This window comes from Otolemur garnettii, unplaced genomic scaffold, assembly GCF_000181295.1.
Source record: "Otolemur garnettii isolate 467f Iridium unplaced genomic scaffold, OtoGar3 scaffold00184, whole genome shotgun sequence".
NCBI classification, from domain to species: domain Eukaryota; kingdom Metazoa; phylum Chordata; class Mammalia; order Primates; family Galagidae; genus Otolemur; species Otolemur garnettii.
In genome coordinates, this window is record NW_003852579.1 from 332,081 (window position 1) to 350,875 (window position 18,795).

The window sequence follows — 18,795 nt, forward strand, 5'->3', positions numbered from 1 at the left end:
GAGCTGCTGCAGAGCTGCAGAGCTCCTGATTGGCGGGTGGATGGCCAGGTGCTGGCAGTGGGTGGGGCCAAGGTGCCGCCCAGCCACCGGCCACGTGCTTCCTTACAGTGCACGGCGTGTGGGAGGAGTGGGGGTCCTGGAGCCTGTGCTCCCGCAGCTGCGGGCGGGGGTCTCGGAGCCGGATGCGGACCTGCGTGCCCCCCCAGCACGGCGGCAAGGCCTGCGAGGGTCCCGAGCTGCAGACTAAGCTCTGCAGTATGGCCGCCTGCCCGGGTCAGTAGAGCCCATGGGCTTCCAGGCGGGCGCTGTCCAGCTGGGTGGAGGTTGGGAGACTGAGGGGAAGCAGTCAGATCTAGTGCCCAGTCCTAGGGACCCTGTCAACTTTGACCAAGCATGGGGAGACAGGAGAAGTATACCTGCCAGTTTGGGAGGTACCCCCCAGCCCGGACTTGGATTGGCACACTGTGACCTCATCAAAAGGAGGCCAGCCACTCTTCCTCTAAGCCCTGGGCTGCCCTTGCTGTTAATAACCTTGGTGCCCATGGTGGGTTGGACTGTGACAGGAGCACAGCTGGGTTGAAGCGCCAGTAAAGATCAGGGGGCACCCCTGAAGCCCTTTCCTTAGCCAGAGAGAGCTGGTGCCTTGCTGCTGAGTGGAGAGAAGTCCTGTGTTCATAGCTGGTGGCAGGCAGGTAGGGTGAGGTACCACCTGCTCAGTCCAGCCTCCCTCATAGCCCCCTACCCCCCTACTCCAGCGAGTCTGGCCTGGCTCTAGCAGGCTCTGCAGCCTCCCTATGGTGCTTGACCCTTGCCCCTCCAGCCCCCACACCCTCACACATTGTGCTCAACAGCCACCCCAAATTGTGTCTCCCCATGCAGTGGAAGGCCAATGGCTAGAATGGGGTCCCTGGGGCCCATGCTCCACGTCCTGTGCTAATGGGACGCAGCAGCGCAGCCGGAAGTGCAGCATAGCGGGACCAGCCTGGGCCACGTGCATGGGTGCCCTCACTGACACCCGAGAATGCAGCAACCTTGAGTGCCCAGGTGAGTGCTTGGCATAGAGGGTGTCAGGTGGTAGCTCTGGTCCTGGGGTAGCTGGGGCCACTCACGCTTCTCCCCTCCCACAGCTGCTGATGGCAAGTGGGGGCCTTGGAATGCATGGAGCCTGTGCTCCAAGACGTGTGACACAGGCTGGCAGCGCCGCTTCCGCATGTGCCAGGCTACAGGTACACAGGGCTATCCCTGTGAGGGCACTGGAGAGGAGGTGAAGCCCTGCAGTGAGAAGAGATGTCCAGGTACTACTTCTCATGTGACCCTGAGGGGTGGGGGGACAGGTCTGTGAGCCTGGCTGAGCCCTTCCCCTGCACCCACAGCCTTCCATGAGATGTGTAGGGACGAGTATGTGATGCTAATGACATGGAAGAAGGCGGCTGCTGGTGAGATCATCTACAACAAGTGCCCCCCGAATGCCTCAGGTAAGGGGCAGGTGGCTCTCCCTGCAGACCCACTGCTGCTGTTCTTGCTGCCCCCCTCTGAGCCCCCAGCCTTTTTTGAGCTTCCATTCCAAGGTACAGAGGAACTTGGCTGCAAGCTTGGTCCATTCCCCATTCTCTGTCTTGTTGCCCTGCAGGGTCTGCCAGTCGCCGCTGTCTCCTCAGTGCCCAGGGCGTCGCATACTGGGGACTGCCCAGCTTTGCCCGCTGCATCTCCCACGAGTACCGCTACCTTTATCTGTCAGTGAGTGTGCCCTGCTGGGCTGGGGTACCAGAGGATCTGTCCCAGACTCTGGTAGGGGGTGGAGGGAGCTTGATTCTTGCTCATTTCCACATGCCTTGGCATATACTGTGCCCACTTCTCCCTGGCTGTGGCTCTCCTTGTCTGGCAAACTCCTACTCATACTTCAAAACCTGCCTCTCAAGCATCTTCTTTTATCCTTGGAACCTACCTCTCTGTTCCTGCAGCCTCCCCTACCCCGAGTTTCTCAGTTATGAGGTGCTCATCTAAGTGTGTGCTCTGCTAGGCTGGTGCCTTCATGCAGGCAGGGACAAAGTTGAATTTATTTTCGTATCCCTAATGCTCAGCCTGGGGCCTTTAAGGGGTAAAGGTGGTGTCAGCAAATGTGTATCCGTGTTTGTCTGACTGTAATTGGGTGTATGTTGTGCCTTTGTATATAGAGCTTGCATTTGAGAGAGTGAGTGAATGTGTGTGTGTGCGCATGCACCCACATTTTACATGCTCATTACACTCCAGAATGTGCATGACCCCTTTGGGATGGGGAGGTACCCTGTTCCCATACTGTGCTTATCATCTTTTATGTGTACATCTGAGCACCTTTTCTCTCTAGATATTTCTATTTCAGTCCCTTTTAAAGTATCTTTTGGGATTCTCTCTCTTTCTTTATGGGTCTCTTTCTTGGACTCTGTCTCCCCCATGAGCCCCTTTGAACATCTCTGACCCTTTCTCCCTCTGTCTCCCCATGGATTCAGACAGTGGGTGGACTGGTGTGGAACGGGCCAGGGTCTGATCCCAGCTCCTGACACTTCAGTAACAGCAGCCCCCATGTCACCTGCAGCTCCGGGAGCACCTGGCCAAGGGGCAGCGCATGCTGGCTGGTGAGGGCATGTCACAGGTTGTGCGCAGTCTGCAGGAGCTGCTGGCCCGGCGCACCTACTATAGTGGAGACCTGCTCTTCTCCGTGGACATTCTAAGGAATGTCACTGACACCTTTAAGAGGGCCACCTATGTGCCCTCAGCTGATGATGTGCAGGTACTGCCCTGTGCTGCCAGGAGGAAGGAGGGCTGAAGGTGGAGCCCCAAACTGCAGGGAGAGGCTGGGCAGAGTCTGCTGGGGATGGCAAGTGTGGCTTGTTCCTGGGGCTTAGAACCCCTAACACTTGTTGCTCTCTCCCCAGCGCTTCTTCCAGGTGGTGAGCTTCATGGTGGACGCAGAGAACAAGGAGAAGTGGGACGATGCTCAGCAGGTGTGGGGCACAGCTTCTGGCTTCTTGCCCTGCCCCGCCCTGCCTTGGGCCCTTACACACTCTGTCCCCAGGTATCCCCTGGCTCTGTGCACCTGCTCCGTGTCGTGGAGGACTTCATTCACCTGGTGGGCGATGCTCTCAAGGCCTTCCAGAGCTCTCTGATTGTCACAGACAATTTGGGTACAAGGAGGCAGGCAGGGGAGGGGGGTTGGTGGATATGGCGGAACCCAGACCATCATGGGGGAGGGACAGTTTCTGAAGAGCTCTTACTCTTTCTCTCTCACTCTTTTTGGGGCTCTGTCTTCCCCCATTTAACCCCAGTTTTGTATCTTTCTCTCCACATTTTTCCTCTCCTTCATCTCTGTGTTTTCTGTTTCTGTGTGTACATGTCCCTCTCCCCCTGGTTGGTACCAACTTTGGTGTCTATGTCTACCTTCCCTGGTGTGTGTCTCCCCCATGTCTCTCTCTTCCCCTGGGTCTGTCCCCCTCTGTCTCCATCTCTCTGTGTGTCTCTTGTGCTGTCTGCTCACCCTCCTCCTACTGCAGTGATCAGCATTCAGCGGGAGCCTATCTCAGCAGTGTCCAGCGACATCACATTCCCCATGCGAGGCCGGAGGGGCATGAAGGACTGGGTGCGGCACTCGGAGGACCGCCTCTTCCTGCCCAAGGAGGTGCTCAGCCTCTCCTCTCCAGGGAAGCCAGCCGCATCTGTGGCTGCTGCTGCTGCTGCAGGCAGCCCCAGCAGGGGGAGAGGCCCAGGAACAGTGGCCCCTGGTCCAGGCCACTCCCACCAGCGCCTCCTCCCAGCAGACCCAGATGATTCCTCCTACTTTGTGATTGGTGCTGTGCTCTACCGCACCCTTGGCCTCATCCTGCCACCCCCTCGGTGAGTCCCAAGGATGGGTCCGTAGGGCCTCTAGGGTCCTTGTGCTGGGTGTGGAGGGATTCCCTGCAGCCTCCTGTATCCCTTGAGTCCCCTTGCCTGGCTCTGGACATAGGAGCTTAAAAGACATCTGTGCCATTGCAGAGGCTGTGCTGGCATCTAGGGTGGTGGACTAAGCTAGAAACCCTACCTGTAGTCCTGAGCCCCACTGAGCTGGGCCTTCCTCTGGGCCTTTGTCCCCTGTTAGCCTCTGCCCCCCATCCAAAGCAACTTCATGGTTTTTGACTGGGTCTGGGCACATGCTGGGAGGAGCTGACCTCAGCACCTGTCCTGCAGGCCCCCGCTAGCCGTCACGTCCAGAGTGATGACAGTGACTGTGCGCCCTCCCACCCAGCCTCCAGCTGAGCCTCTGATCACAGTGGAGCTCTCCTATATCATCAACGTGAGTGGAGGCCCAGGCAGGGACCCCAGGTGTAGCCCACTATGGGTGGCCAAAGGCCTGACAGATGGGAAGTACTCAGTCCTTGATGGGGGAGCTGAACCTCTAACCTGTGGGAACTGCCATGGTCCCCATGGTGTAGATAGAGGTCAGGGGTGGTGAGCTTCCCACCCTAGACTGCACTTGTGTCTTCTGCTCCCCCAGGGCACCACAGATCCCCACTGCGCCAGCTGGGACTACTCTAGAGCGTAAGTTGGGTGGCTGCTCTGGGTGAGGAAGGATATAGTCCTATGACCCCTCATCAGAAAGGAGTCTCCTGTTTGGGAGCCAACAGAGTTCTTTATGCTATCCTTGGGCTATGGGGTTGAGAGCACATCCTGGGGCTCTCTGCTGTCACCTCATGGATGTAGCCTTGTCCTGGATCCCACCTGTTCTGAGGCAATGGCCAGCACTGTGGGTAGGGCCACAGAACTGAGCTGGAGCTTACTCTACCTCTCCCCACCCAAGAGATGCCAGCTCAGGGGACTGGGACACTGAGAGCTGCCAGACATTGGAGACCCAGGCAGCTCATACCCGCTGCCAGTGCCAGCGCCTGTCCACCTTCGCTGTGTTGGCCCAGCCACCCAAGGACCTGGTAAGTGGAAGGGAGGTGTCTGGGTTGGGCAAGGGTATGCCATTGACCATTGGTGATGGTGTTGGCAGGCACCTGGATGATCCCAAAGGTGCATCTGCAGGTGCACTTGTGGGATTGCACAGAGGCGTCTGTGCCCCTGGATGGTGCTCACAGTGATGACATGTGCCTGGGGTGTGTGCCAAAGGCTGATTGTGTGCATATGGACTCAAGTGCATGTCTGGTTGTGTATGGAAGAGCATGAGTGACTGAGGGTAAGTTATGTGTCCACGTGGATAACTGGGTCTGCTCTGTGTGTGTGTGTGAATACAACAGCAAGAAGGTGTCACCCTATAGGGCACCCCGAAGCTGCCCTTTCCTGGTAACCCATTGAATATCCACCTGTTTCCACCAGACTCTGGAGCTGGCAGGCTCCCCTTCGGTCCCCCTGGTGATCGGCTGTGCGGTGTCCTGCATGGCACTGCTCACCCTGCTTGCCATCTATGCTGCCTTCTGGAGGTAGGTCTGACACTGGGTGGGGTGGTGCAGGAAATGGCCACCACACCAGGCCAGGGAGGGCAGCCAACCCCATCTCTGCCTGCTGTGCCCTGTCAGGTTCATAAAGTCTGAACGTTCCATCATCTTGCTGAACTTCTGCCTGTCCATCCTGGCATCCAACATCCTGATCCTCGTGGGCCAGTCCCGGGTGCTAAGCAAGGCAGGTGCAGGCTTCCAGGGGTTCCAGGGGTGAGAGTGGGCTGAAGGGGAGAGGGCAGGAGTATCTGCTGGTAGTACATGTGTGCGTGTGTATGTCCTTCAGTGCTGGCTGTGTGTATACCCAAGCCAAACGTGAAGATGAGAGTGTGTGTAAAATAGTGTGTATGAGCATCCATGAGGGTGTTTGGGGGGAGGGGTGTATACTTGAGTGAGGAACATCTGTTTATGTCAGCCAATGTGTGTGAGCTGAGCACCTGGGTGTGTGTGCGTTAGGCAGGTGGCCTTGGGCCTGCTCACGTCTGCAGGCATGTGGGAGCCTGAGCAAGGCCACCTTTGCCACCTGCCTGTGGATGACCTGTGCTGACTGTCCCCTATACCCCCTCAGCCTTCTCTGCCCAGTGCCAGCACCAAGCGTGGCAGGCACGGGGCCTGTCTGGCTGTGACGTGGCAGGTGCTCCTATTGGTCCCCCTCCCTGCTAGCCTTCTGTGCGTGGGCAGCCTGCCCACCCGCCTCCCTGGATGCCGAGTGCTGTGTGTGTGTCACCAGGACCGTGTCGTGCTGTGTGTGGGTGCAGGAAGGCGGGGGTGCCTGGCAGGGCTCAGTGGGGGGGCGGAGCTCAGGTGGGTAGCGTGGCAGCACCCAGCAGCGGGGCGTGGGAAGCCTGGCGCCTCCCGCCCTGGCGGCTGCTCAGGGCCCCTCCCTCCCATTCCCTCTCCCCGCAGGGCGTATGCACCATGACGGCTGCCTTCCTGCACTTCTTCTTTCTCTCCTCCTTTTGCTGGGTGCTTACCGAGGCCTGGCAGTCCTACCTGGCTGTCATTGGGCGGATGCGCACCCGCCTCGTTCGCAAGCGCTTCCTCTGCCTGGGCTGGGGTGAGCAGGGCCAGTGCTGGACTCTGCTGCTGGGCCTTGGTGGGCAGGGGCAATGAGAGCGATTCAGCTTTGGCCCTGGCCCAGCTCTCTGGGCACAAGGGTCAGCTGGGCTGGGAGTCTGGGAGCTTGAGGGGGCCCTGAAGACCAGCAGCCATCTCACTCTGGCACCCCTGCTCCCCTAGGTCTGCCTGCCCTGGTGGTGGCCGTGTCTGTTGGCTTTACCCGAACCAAAGGATACGGTACATCCAGCTAGTACGTGGGCCTCCCATGATGGGTGGTGGGGTCAGTGAATCTGTGGGGAAAATGGACTAGGCATTGGGCCTTCTTGGGATGAAACCCTGGCCCATGTCTGTGGGGGGTTCTTAAGCAAATTTTTCCCCAGCTCTGAGCCTCAGTTTCCCTGACTGCAAAAGGATATACTGGAATATCCTTTTATCCTGGAGCTAGCTCAGCCTTGTTTCATCCCCATGGTAGCCCTAGCGTCTGGGCCTAATGTTAGAGGGGAAACTGAGACCCAGCAAGAGCCAGGGGCTCTCTCTCACTTTGGATGATGTGGGTATGGCAGCAGGGGTGGGGAGGAGGACTAAGGGGTAGGGTTGGGGGATGGAGAGGGAGCCTGCTGGGTGTCTGACACCCCTCTCCTCCCCTACCCCAGCTGCTGGCTCTCTCTGGAGGGCGGCCTTCTCTACGCCTTTGTGGGCCCTGCTGCTGTCATAGTACTGGTATGTGCCCCTTGCAGCATCCTGGGAGGAGAGTGGCCCCAGAGAGTCATCCTGTCCATCTCTCTACCTCCTCCCTGCACTCTAGCTTCCACCTGGGGTTTCCCCACCAGGAGGGCACCTGGTGACCCTGTCTTTCCCCCCTCCATGTCTCTGCCCCTGGGCCCTCAGGTGAACATGCTCATCGGAATCATTGTCTTCAACAAGCTCATGGCACGTGATGGCATCTCTGACAAATCCAAGAAGCAGAGGGCCGGGTAAGGGAAGGGTCTCTGCAACTCAGCCTTTCTGGAAATGGTGCAGGGAGGGCGGGCCATGGGTGCTCTTGGAGACGCAAGGCTCGACAATGCAACCGGGGCTCCCCAACCTTGGTGCTTCAAGGTTGCAGGCACAGTGGGCACCCGGAGTGCCCAGCTGCAGCCCCTCACCCACCCTAACCCAGCTCTTTCTCTCTCGTCTGCCCTCCCCCTCCCACCCCACTTGGGGCTCACTCTGCCCCATCTCCCGGTTTCCCATGTGTTTCCCCCTTCTCCCATGTCTGTGCCGTCCCCCCGAGGTCGGAGCGGTGCCCCTGGGCCAGCCTGCTCCTCCCCTGCTCAGCGTGTGGAGCGGTCCCCAGCCCCCTGCTCAGCTCAGCCTCGGCCAGGAACGCCATGTTAGTCGTGCCCCCTGGGGGGCGGTGGGGCTGGGTGGGGCAAAAGAATTGGGGGGGCAATGCCCATGGTGGGGGGAGGAGGGATGTCAACCCAGTGCCCTGGAAAGCTTGCCCTGCCCCCCAACTGCCACACACTCTCAAGGGCTGTGTGATGAGGTGGCAGAGGGCAACAGGGAGTGAATGTCCTTGCTTGCAGAGGTGCTGGGTTCCTGCGCCCACCCTTTGCTCCTGCCCTGCCCCCATTCCCGGCTAATGTTCTATCCTGGCACAGCCCTACACCCCCAGTTTACTGAGGCTCATAAAGTCTTAGGCCTTTAGAGTTTTTGAGCTATAGAACCTTAGAATTAGAATGATAAGATCTTAGAATAAGACAATCAGAAGCTAAGTGTTAAAATGAGTGAATCAGAGTCTTATCATCTGTCATAGAATCTGAGACTTAGAATTTCAGAAGCATTGAATCTCACAATCAATTGGAGACAGAGAATCGTGGAGGTAGAGAATTATTTCACAGAAACCCATTCTCTGCAGTTGAAAATCTTAAAATCCTAGCTATGCAAGAGTAGAACAAATCATAAGGGCCTTAGGCCCAACCTTTCACCCAGGGCCAGAAATCCATCTGAGCTTCCCTGACCAGCAAGGTCCGGATTTATCTTGCACACCTCCAAGGTCAGGGAGCTCACCACCTCTGGAGGTGGCTGGCACTGCCACTGCAAAGCCCCTCTTGCTTGGGCTGCCATCTACCTTTGTGACCCAAGCTGTCTGACCTAACGTTGAAAGCTTGGGCTTTGGAGCACCACACTGGGTTTATGTCCCAACTCCACCTGTCCCTGCCCAGCTGGGCTAATTCCAGTTTCCTCATCTGTAAATTGGGATAATAATCCCATGCCTGTTTATTAGAGTTGTTTTGGTCACAATTTGAAATAATGTATGTAAAGTGTCAAGTGTAGGGCCTGGTAGAGAATTGGGGAGTAATCAATGGTAGCTCTTATTACTGTGATTATACTGTGATTAGACCCTCTCTTGGTCTTGGCTCTCCCTCTGGGGGCTTCAGAGGCTGTTGTGCCCACCTCTCTGCCAGACTGAATAGTCCTAAAGCACTCTTCCTAGGACAGATCTTGGCCTCCTGCCCATCTGTGCCTTGGCCTCCCTGGCTGTCTCTGCAGAATGCTGCCTTGTCCAGGGATGTGCCTGATTCTCCCACAGGGGCAGGGCAGCTGGTGAGGCAGAATGGGCTGGGTGTGGCACCTGGTCCAGAAGGGCAGGGCTGCCCTGCTGTCCCTGCTGCAAGATAGCAGGTGGGAGAGGGATGGGACCAGCCAGGATGCTGGGGTCCATCTGCCTTTTTACTCTGTCCTCCCCTGGCAAGGAGGCTAGGGATGTGTAGGTTTGGCTATGACCCCAGCTTTTGGCCCCAGCTTTGATCCTTCTGCCCAGGACTCTGAGCAGCCACTAGGAGCCTGGCACCTCTTCCATGGGGAACTGGGGGAAAGAGCCTCTGCTTCACTGGTCCTGGCGCCCTGTCTTCTCCCCAAGGATTTGTGCTCTATGACATATACCGCGTGCTCTGCCTGTTTAATCTTTCTGTCTGGGTGTCTCTGTCTCATGCTGTCAGTGTGGCTATTGTCTCTGTCTGTCCTTCTTTCTCCCCTCCCCAGTCTGTCCAGTTGGGGATGCAGCCTAGGCCTGTGCATTTCTTAAAATCCCCCCAGGTGATTCAGTGCAAATTGGGGCTGAAACTCACATCTGCATCTGTCTACTCCTCTCTGCTCCCACTGTCCCTCTCCTCCTTCTCCGTTGATACTGCCTTTGTCTCTGGCTCAGTCTCACTGTGTCCATGTCCACCCTGCCCCTGTTCCTGGTCCCTGCTCTGGCTCTGCGGTTCTCTGCTCTCTGTCCCTGTTCTCTGGCTCTCTGGCTCTGGCTCCTCAGCCCCTCTCTGCCTGGGAACATTGCTGAGGTCCTGGGATTTGGGACCCTCCCAGTCTTGGGCAGCTTAAGGCCCCCAAGCTGAGTAGAGGCCCAGGCTCAGGCCACCCTGTCCTGGAGTGTCACCCTGAGGGACCCTCTGTTGCTGTCCTCCTCAGGGCCTCACTCTGGAGCTCCTGCGTGGTGCTGCCCCTGCTGGCGCTCACCTGGATGTCTGCCGTTCTGGCCATGACAGACCGCCGCTCCGTCCTCTTCCAGGCCCTCTTTGCAGTCTTCAACTCTGCGCAGGGCTTTGTCATCACTGCTGTGCACTGCTTCCTGCGCCGAGAGGTAGGCTGGGGGCTCTCCCATCTCTGCCTGCCCACCACACCCTGCCAGGCCTCTGACCTCTCTCTACTGTAGGGAGAATTGAGACCCCAACCAGATGCTTCACATCCCAGCTAGGCAGCCTTTGGTGGGGAAGCTGATGGCCTGGGGCGTCCCCAACTGCACCCCAGCCTTATCCTCGGCCTCCTGGGCTCCTTCCTTCCCCTCTGATCCAGCCTGGGCATCATCACCATTGGCTAGGCTGGATATGCTTCTTCCCTTCCACACCTGTGGAGGTGTCCAGGGTGGGAGCCACAACCAGCTGTGGTCAGGCCCCTGTGGTGGCCTTGGGCCCAGCACGTACCCTCTGTCTCCAGGTTCAGGATGTGGTAAAGTGCCAGATGGGCGTATGTCGAGCTGATGAGAGTGAAGACTCGCCTGACTCATGCAAGAATGGACAGCTGCAGATCCTGGTGAGGAGGCCTGGGCAGGGCATGGGGCGATTCTGGGTATCCCCAATCCTCCCACCGTAGGAGGCCATTCCCCTTCCTCATCCATGACAGGGAGGGACCAGAGACCAGCTTTGATTCAGGCTCAGCCACTAACACTTGGGTGGCATTGGGCACACCCTTCCCTCTTCCAGTTTCCCCCCGGCAGTTGTGCTGGAGCAGATCGTGTTCAGACTCTGCTAGGCAGTGTGCCGTGGGCAGACAGAATGAGCAGAGCTGGGTCAGGAGGGGCTTGAGCACCCCCTTCCCTGATACATCCATCCCCCCCTCTGCCCACCTGTTCTCTCCCTCTCTGCCTATAGTCAGACTTTGAAAAGGACGTGGATCTGGCTTGTCAAACAGGTGAGCTACCGGGCAGAGTTGAGCATCGCCTTAGTTGGGCAAGAGGGGAAGCCCCAGGCCACACCATGGGAGGCCCTACGGGGGTCTGGTTACCAGAATCCAGCTCTGGAGTAGCACAGCCCCAAGTGGGATTCAAGACTGTGAAAGGAAAAAACACTGACCTCCCTGGGCCAGTGGGAAGCTTAGGTGCTCACATGAATTAGTGGAAATCTAGTACTTAGCAGGACCCTTAGCACATAGTGGCTTTTATGTTGTTAGGGTGTTCCCATGATTCTTACTAGAATCTCTTTGTAGTTCTGTCTCCTGGGGTGTTGTTGCCCAGGGAGGGGAAGGAGCAGGGCCTATTGACAGCCTTGGGGCTGTGGGGTCAGAGGTCAGGACCTGCATCAGGATACTGGGAGCTGAGCCTTGCCTCTGTTTCTTGCCCTGCCTCACTGTGGTCTTTTTAACCCCTCTTGTGTATGAGAAAGTACCAATTACCAGCCATCTTTCCAGGACGCATTTTCATCAGTTTACCTGGGCGAGGGCCTGGAAAGGCTCCTCCTCCTCAGGACTCACCCCTTCCCTACCACCCCCTGCCCCCAGTTCTGTTCAAGGAAGTCAACACTTGCAACCCATCCACCATCACGGGCACACTGTCCCGCCTGTCGCTGGATGAGGACGAGGAGCCCAAGTCCTGCCTCGTGGGTCCTGAGGGCGGCCTCAGCTTCTCACCACTGCCTGGGAATATTCTGGTGCCCATGGCAGCCTCGCCAGGGCTGGGGGAGCCACCGCCCCCTCAGGAGGCCAATCCTGTGTACATGTGTGGGGAGGGTGGCCTGCGGCAACTGGACCTCACATGGCTGCGGCCCACCGAGCCAGGCTCTGAAGGGGACTACATGGTGCTGCCCCGGCGGACTTTGAGCCTGCAGCCTGGCAGTGGGGGCGGAGGGGGTGAGGATGCCCCAAGGGCCCGGCCTGAGGGGACCCCCCGGCGGGCTGCCAAGACACTGGCTCACCCTGAAGGCTACCCCAGCTTCCTATCCGTGGACCACTCGGGCCTAGGGCTGGGCCCTGCCTATGGATCTCTACAGAACCCCTATGGGATGACGTTCCAACCGCCACCGCCGACACCCAGTGCACGCCAAGTGCCTGAGCCGGGGGAGCGCAGCCGGACCATGCCCCGCACGGTGCCTGGCTCTACCATGAAGCTGGGCTCCTTGGAGGTGAGACGCTGTAGCATGTGGGCAAGGGGGAAGGCTGCCGGCCCTGTGCCCGACACTGTGTCTGCATCACAAGCTGCAGCTGGGTGGGGACAATGTCGACCTCCCCAGACAGAGCACGCTGCGCCTTTCTCTCTATTTGTGCACACGCAGCTCCAAGGAATCCTGGTGTCTCTGAATCCCTCCAAAGTGAGCTTGGGCTTCATGTGTTGAGGGTGTAGCTCTCCATCGCTCATACTCCATCTAGTGCCTGCCTTGAGGTGGCTCATTAGGATGAGTCCTGCTTTCAGGAGTGTGGCTTAGGCAAGGCACCGCGTTGTTAGAGAAGCCACATAAGAAAGGCTGAGCCTGGGCCTGTGACTCCCACAGATCTGGGTTCCAGTCTGTACACTATTGCTTGACAGTGAGATCTTGAGCATCTCACTTATCTCCCTGAGCCTCGATTTCCTCAGGGTAAAGTGTGGATAATGTAGTTGTCTCTTTGTAGATTTTTTTTTTTTTTTGGATGGGAGGTGGGTCTTACTCTGTCACCCCAGCTAGAGGCAGTGACATCAGCCTAGCTCACAGCAACTTCAAACTCCTGGGCTCAAGCAATCCTCCTGCCTCAGCCTCCTGAGTAGCTGGGACTACAGGTGCCCACCAGGATACCTGGCTCATTTTTCTGTTTTTATTAGAGATGGGGTCTAGCTCTTGCTCAGGCTGGTCTTGAACTCCTGAGCTCAAGTGGTCACAGCCCCTCTGTGACCCTGCCTGTGGTCCTCAGTGGGTACTTCCCCTTCCCTCTGGCCTCCTCAAGCCTTCTCCCTGCAAAGGATCTCTGGGAATAAGCAAGTGGTTGTAGCCTACCATCGAACATTCTAGAACTCTAGTTGGTGAGATGAAGGGTATGTGGATGAGGAAAGGGCAGGCATCTCAACTCAGGACACAATTGGCTGCTCATGTTTGGCCTCAGAAACCTGCTCCATATCCTCTACACAAAGAAAATTAAGTTAGCAGCTAGAGGGCTTGTAAGTTTAGTTTTTCTCCCAAAATGTTTTGTGAACATTTGGTGCCTGCTCCTGCTGCAGATGGCAGAAACAGGAAGGCATAACAAAGACAGAAAACTCCAGCATTGGAGAAGGGTGTGTTCAGCGTCCTGCCAGGTTTTGTTCTGTGGACACCTGGCTCTCAGGCCAATGAGGAGAGCCTGGCATTGGGCTCCTCATGGGGGAATGTTGCAGTAAGCATTTTGAGGGGTCAGGAGTGACATTGAGAATTCTGGTCTGGGCAACTGGTGATAGGGTGGAGAAGTGGGTTTAGATGGAGAAATGGATTTGGGTGGGGAATCACGAGTGGATTGGTTGGGCTCTAACTATGTGTGCAGTGCCTGTGGGGTGTCAGGCAGGGAGTGGGATTCTGCTGCCTCCAGGAAGAAAGCATAGGTGGGGAAAGGGAGGACACATGTGTACATAGTAATGGTCAGGAAAAGGTGCCAGGGCAGAGCACGAGGGCCTAGTGTTTGAGAAGCCAGGAGGGCAGTAGGGAGATAATGAATAGAGCAAGAGGAAATCAGGGTGTCATGGGCCAGTGGTAGTGAGCGTGCCCACCAGGCCTGGGACTTGGGAGTTTGTGGGCTTAGTATCTCCTGTGAGGGCCATAGGGCAGGTCCCTTCCTCTCTCTGGGCCTCAGTTTCTCCATCTGTAACCTGGGACGGTTGGCCTTGGTCTCATAATATTCCCAGTGCCACCATCCTCAGACTCTGAGGTTTCCTCTCTGAGTGCCACCAGGTGGTACCTGGCTTATTGAGGCCTTGAAGGTGGTCTTGGGCATGGGAGGGCCAGGAAAGGCATGAAGGGTACAGAGCTCTGGGAGGCAGGGGCTGCTTTGGCAGGAAAGGGGGCAAGGCAGGGTTGTAGAAAGGTTTCTGAAAGCCTTGATCCCTGTGTTTGCAGGCCAAGCAGAGGACCCAGGGAGGGGGAGGCCATGCTTGACAGAGAACGGGGCTGGCAGGACAGAGGGGTGGAATCCAGGACTCAGAGAATATGTGTTAGCTCTGTGGTTCCATGTGGGATCCCATGACTTGCCACAGTGGCAGGTCTGTATGGCAACATTTGACCCATGCCCATGGATCAGTGTGCATGCAGTGAGGCCTGCAAAGCTGCCCCAAGAGGATTCCCAGCTCCTGGGCCGGGGTCAGGTGCCAGGCTTGCTATCTCCAATACTCCCGCATGTTGTAAAAAGCTTTCTTCTCCTTCACTGCCCCCTTTCTGCTCCGTCCAGCGAAAGAAGTTACGTTACTCAGACCTGGACTTTGAGGTAAGTGCTGTGTGTGTGCTGGGGAGTGGGTCCTCTGCCTGTGGTGTCTGTCCCTGGAGAGGTTCCTCGTAAGTTAGTATGAGTCTTGTCACAGAGACTGGCTCCAGGACCCCAAGCCTGTGGGCTGGTGGGATCTTTCTACTGCTCCCTCCCTGCCTGTGCTCTTAGCTCTGAGGTGGAGAGAGAGCCCAGTCTTGTCCCAGAAGGGCTGGCAGCAGGAAGGGATGTGGGAGGCTGGGGTGGGGGGGTTCATGATACTGCCCCCGGAGAGCACTTCTCTGACACCCTGTGGCTCCTAGAAGGTGATGCACACCCGGAAACGGCACTCAGAACTCTACCACGAGCTCAACCAGAAGTTCCACACTTTTGACCGCTACCGCAGCCAGTCCACGGCCAAGGTGAGGGCTCCTTCCATGGCAGCCCCTGCCCTGTGAAGCTCAGGGCCTGACCTGGTGCAGTGGCCCCTGGGGTTGGACCCTGACCCATGGCCCCCATTGCAGAGGGAGAAGCGGTGGAGTGTGTCCTCGGGTGGGGCAGCCGAACGGAGCATGAACAGCGTAAGTCTCCCTCGGCCAGGTGGGGTGAGGTGGGCTCAGAGGGACTCACTCCCTCCCTGCCCTCCTCCCCTGCCTGGGCAACCGCAGCCTGTCTCACCAAGGGCCTACCCCACAGCATAGGCAGCAGTTCTGGGTCTGCTCAGGAGGGTCGAGAGGGAGCCTTTCTGTGTCCACCAGGGTGTGGAGGGAGGGTCGGCAGACAGGAGACATGCCCCAGGGGCCTCTCAGCATGGGGTCCAGCTCCAGAGCCTGGTAGATTTGTATCTGAACTCTACTTTGACACCTGATTGCTCTCTAGCTTTGGGCATTACTGGCCCACTGTGGGCCTCAGTTTGTTCTGTGCAATGGGTAAGAAGGTATTGGCCCATCTCCATGGGCCCTTTGTGTTCCCTCCACAGGAGAAGCCCAGCCCTGGGGAGCGTCCCGGCCTGACCCAACATCGGCGACATCAGAGCTGGAGCACTTTCAAATCTATGACACTGGGCTCACTGCCCCCTAAGCCCCGAGAGCGGCTGGCTCTGCACCGGGCAGCAGCCTGGGAGCCCACAGAACCGCCAGATGGCGACTTCCAGACCGAGGTGTGAGTGCCACGCTGGACTGCCCACCGCATATAAATATATATATCTCTCTATTTTCACACTCCACTTTGGAACCACCCAGGAGCCAGCGCCCCCTCCCCTCTCCCGAGGGCTGGGCAGGGAGGCGCAGTGGACTCAGCCAGGCTGGGGGAGCCAGACACGGCACGGCCTGGAGACCCAGGGCCCTTCCTTGTTTCTCAGAGGCCCCTCAGCCACTGGAGCCCCATCTTCACCCCAGCCTGTCTGTCCCTGTCCTGGGCTGGGGAGGGGGGAGGGGGACTTTGTTGGGAATAAACTTCACTCTGTGGATTTTGCTGCTGAGCTGTTTGCTTCCCCCAGGTGAAGGCCCAGCCCTGAGACTCTAACTTTGTTCCTCCGTCTCCTTGGTTCCCCTCGCTTGGTCTCATTGGATTGTGTGATGGGGTCAGGATAGCCCTGCCTGGGAGGGGCTGCCCGTATTTTGACTCTATCTTTGTCCCTGACTCCCTGGGTGACCTTGGGAGTGTAGGACAGGACCAACCCCCTGTGACTGGCCTTGTCCTGTGGCTGTGATTGGTGCCACTGCCATTCAGTGGAGCATAGGGGCTTCTTCCCCTGTGTGAAATAAGAATGGTAACAGTGCCTATGTTGTGGGGTTGTCGTGAGGATGAAACAGTTTCATACATGTGCAACACTGAGCAGGTACTTGACACAGGATAAGCTTTTTAAAGGTTAGCTATTACCATTTGGCACCTGGTCTCAGGCCATGCTCTATGCGGGTGCTTCAAACACGTCCCCTGGCCCCTCACAACCACCTTGTTGGAAGGTGTTAGGTTGCCCACCTTGTGGATAGGAAAATGAACCTGGAGATGGAAAATGCCTTTGAAGGCCATAGTCAGAGGCAGAGCTGGGACAGGCAGGCTTGGTGAAGGTGGAGCTTGAGCTCAGCTTCTTGGGGTTTAACCTTCTTGGGGCTGCAGGGAGCTAGGTTGTGGTACAGACACAGGTGTCAGGCCAGGCCAGTGCTCAGGGTGCATGTGGGGTGGAGGAGCCAGGCTGGTGGCTGCCAGACGATAGGGGTTAGAGACTCGTGCTGGCGTGCACTCTTGATACACCCAAGTGGGCGGATACTTGCTCATTTCCCAGGCACACAGGAAGAGGGGCACAGTGTCAGCATTGTGGAAATGTCCTGCTATGTGTACATGGCTCTTCTGTGGTCAGGCAGCAACTGCAGAGGGGCCACAGTTAATGGGGTCTCAGGTCCCTGGTCATTTAGCAACATGGGCTCCTTCTCAGGGACTCTTGAGACACAAACCCAGGCCTTTGGAGAGCTAAGGGAGGGGTTAGTTAGGTGCTGTAGCAGCCTGGGTAGGGTTTGCAGGAAAAGAGACTGATGGCTAGGGCGGGGGGGGGGCCTGTTAAAGCTAACAGCCTCACTAAGATGGGTGGTGGAGGGATGGAGGCCCTTTCAGAGTTGTGCAGGCCTTGATGGCACAGGGTTCCTCTCTATCTCATTTGAATCCTGCCTGCTGTGAATCCTGGTCAGAGGATGTATGTGGGCAAAATCCACCCAGGACCGTGCTCCTAGGCCCTCAGAGGTCTGGGGACTCTGACTCTTCTGCCTCCCTCTCTCTACAGCTTCAGCACTTGAATGTACAAAGTGCTCACTCAGGCACCACCTCAATTGATTCTTCAAAGTATGTATTGAGACTCCCCCATTTTACAGGTGAGGAAATCAAGGCTCAGAAAAGGGACATGACTTTCCCAAACTCCCACAGCTTGTAACTGACTATAGTGGGGCTTGTGACAGGGAGTGGCAGAATCCAATGCCAGCCAGCTTGGGCACAAGGGAGCTTTGTTCACCCAGGAGTGCATTCTGTGGCAAGGACAGTGGTGGGTGTATGTGGCTGGCCTTGGGTGATGGGACCCAAGGTCAGAATGCCACCAGATGTTCCAGCTGGCTCTGGAGTGTGTATCGGCTTCATTCTTTAAGCCAGGCTTCCCCATCCCCCTGGGCCCACTGGCCTTCCTCTTAGCAGCTCCCATCACTCAACTTTGCCCCCAGAGGGGAAGCAGTGATCTCTCCTGAATTCTAATTAGAAAACCCCCAAGGAAGGAAGGGCTCTGATTGGCTCCAGGCAGGGGGGTTGGGCACTGTGAGTGGCAATCTCTGCAGCACCCACAGGGAAAAGGGAGAGGAGCAGGTCTCTAAAAAAGGGAGGCCTATTCCTAGAAGGGAGTTCACACAAAGCCCCTGTCCCTCACCTTACCCTAGCAGACCTCTGCCAGCATCCTAGGCCAAGGCCTTAGTACCTTTCCTGTGCTCCTGCCTCTCTGCTTCCCAGCCCTGGGTTCTGCTGGTCTCCATCTCTGATGGTTCTCTGACCTGAGGTGGAATGTTCATGTCCCTCCCCTCTTATAGTCTCTTGCTTTGCATTTGGTTTGAGGAGGAAATTTAGTATTCACCTTGTTGATTCTGGTCAAACAGCAATCACAGCTGCCAACAGAAGCTCCTGATGGGTTTGAGACCCACTACTTGGCCTTTCCTGGGATGGGGGCTTGCCACTTTTCAGTCCCTGCTCCTTCAGGTAGTGACTTGCCATGTGACCTTGGACAGGTCACAAGACCTAGCCTGACTTGGGTTTCCTTAATCTGTATAATGAGTTGGCCTGACAGCCCTTCCATTTGGTCTAATATCTAAGAACCTGTCATTTCTTTCCTGGACTTATGTTTCCTTACTTTCTCTCCTCCAGGCCACTGCCCTCCTCACCTTCCATAGATCATAGAATTAGCACAGAATGCAAGGCCCTTGGTGATGGGACCCTTGTCTTCCTCTCTTGGCTCATGTCTCTCACCTTCATGCCTGTGTACATACCATTCCTTCTGCCTAGAACTCCCTCCTGCTTACACAAACTGTCCTTCCCCCTTCCAGAGCCAGCCCAAGTAGCCCTCTCTGCAATGCTGTCCCTGAAGTCCCTTGTCCTGCAGTCAGCACTAATTAGGCCCAAACACACTGTCATGACTGCACAGACAAAGACTTTGTCGTCTGTCCCAACCTCATCCACGTGTGTGCATTCAGCTGAGACCCACATGAAGCAGGTATCAACAAGTCTTTCCTGAGTCAAGGGTGGAAGGCACCAATCTCTCTGAGCCCTGGTTTCCTCCTCTGCAAAATGGATTAATGACAACCCCTACCTGATCTTCCTCTGTGGGCATCTGGAG

General features: G+C 57.0%; 1 protein-coding gene across 1 annotated transcript in view; it reads left to right on the forward strand.

Annotated features, from left to right (window-relative positions):
- The window catches only part of ADGRB2 (adhesion G protein-coupled receptor B2), a 29,684-nt gene extending 13,769 nt beyond the window's left edge, over nucleotides 1-15,915 (forward strand). The window contains exons 4-30 of the mRNA XM_012812000.2: nucleotides 109-273; nucleotides 880-1,044; nucleotides 1,128-1,295; nucleotides 1,374-1,475; nucleotides 1,631-1,737; nucleotides 2,573-2,767; nucleotides 2,913-2,981; nucleotides 3,053-3,161; nucleotides 3,528-3,867; nucleotides 4,201-4,306; nucleotides 4,508-4,551; nucleotides 4,811-4,937; nucleotides 5,329-5,432; nucleotides 5,529-5,631; nucleotides 6,354-6,504; nucleotides 6,687-6,756; nucleotides 7,160-7,226; nucleotides 7,395-7,480; nucleotides 7,780-7,878; nucleotides 9,963-10,134; nucleotides 10,488-10,583; nucleotides 10,922-10,961; nucleotides 11,547-12,166; nucleotides 14,424-14,459; nucleotides 14,762-14,857; nucleotides 14,960-15,016; nucleotides 15,415-15,915. Coding sequence (XP_012667454.1) covers nucleotides 109-273; nucleotides 880-1,044; nucleotides 1,128-1,295; nucleotides 1,374-1,475; nucleotides 1,631-1,737; nucleotides 2,573-2,767; nucleotides 2,913-2,981; nucleotides 3,053-3,161; nucleotides 3,528-3,867; nucleotides 4,201-4,306; nucleotides 4,508-4,551; nucleotides 4,811-4,937; nucleotides 5,329-5,432; nucleotides 5,529-5,631; nucleotides 6,354-6,504; nucleotides 6,687-6,756; nucleotides 7,160-7,226; nucleotides 7,395-7,480; nucleotides 7,780-7,878; nucleotides 9,963-10,134; nucleotides 10,488-10,583; nucleotides 10,922-10,961; nucleotides 11,547-12,166; nucleotides 14,424-14,459; nucleotides 14,762-14,857; nucleotides 14,960-15,016; nucleotides 15,415-15,600 — 3,680 coding nt within the window. The 3' untranslated portion in view covers nucleotides 15,601-15,915. The remainder of the gene's footprint in view (nucleotides 1-108; nucleotides 274-879; nucleotides 1,045-1,127; nucleotides 1,296-1,373; nucleotides 1,476-1,630; nucleotides 1,738-2,572; nucleotides 2,768-2,912; nucleotides 2,982-3,052; nucleotides 3,162-3,527; nucleotides 3,868-4,200; nucleotides 4,307-4,507; nucleotides 4,552-4,810; nucleotides 4,938-5,328; nucleotides 5,433-5,528; nucleotides 5,632-6,353; nucleotides 6,505-6,686; nucleotides 6,757-7,159; nucleotides 7,227-7,394; nucleotides 7,481-7,779; nucleotides 7,879-9,962; nucleotides 10,135-10,487; nucleotides 10,584-10,921; nucleotides 10,962-11,546; nucleotides 12,167-14,423; nucleotides 14,460-14,761; nucleotides 14,858-14,959; nucleotides 15,017-15,414) is intronic.
- Nucleotides 15,916-18,795: the final 2,880 nt, after the last annotated feature.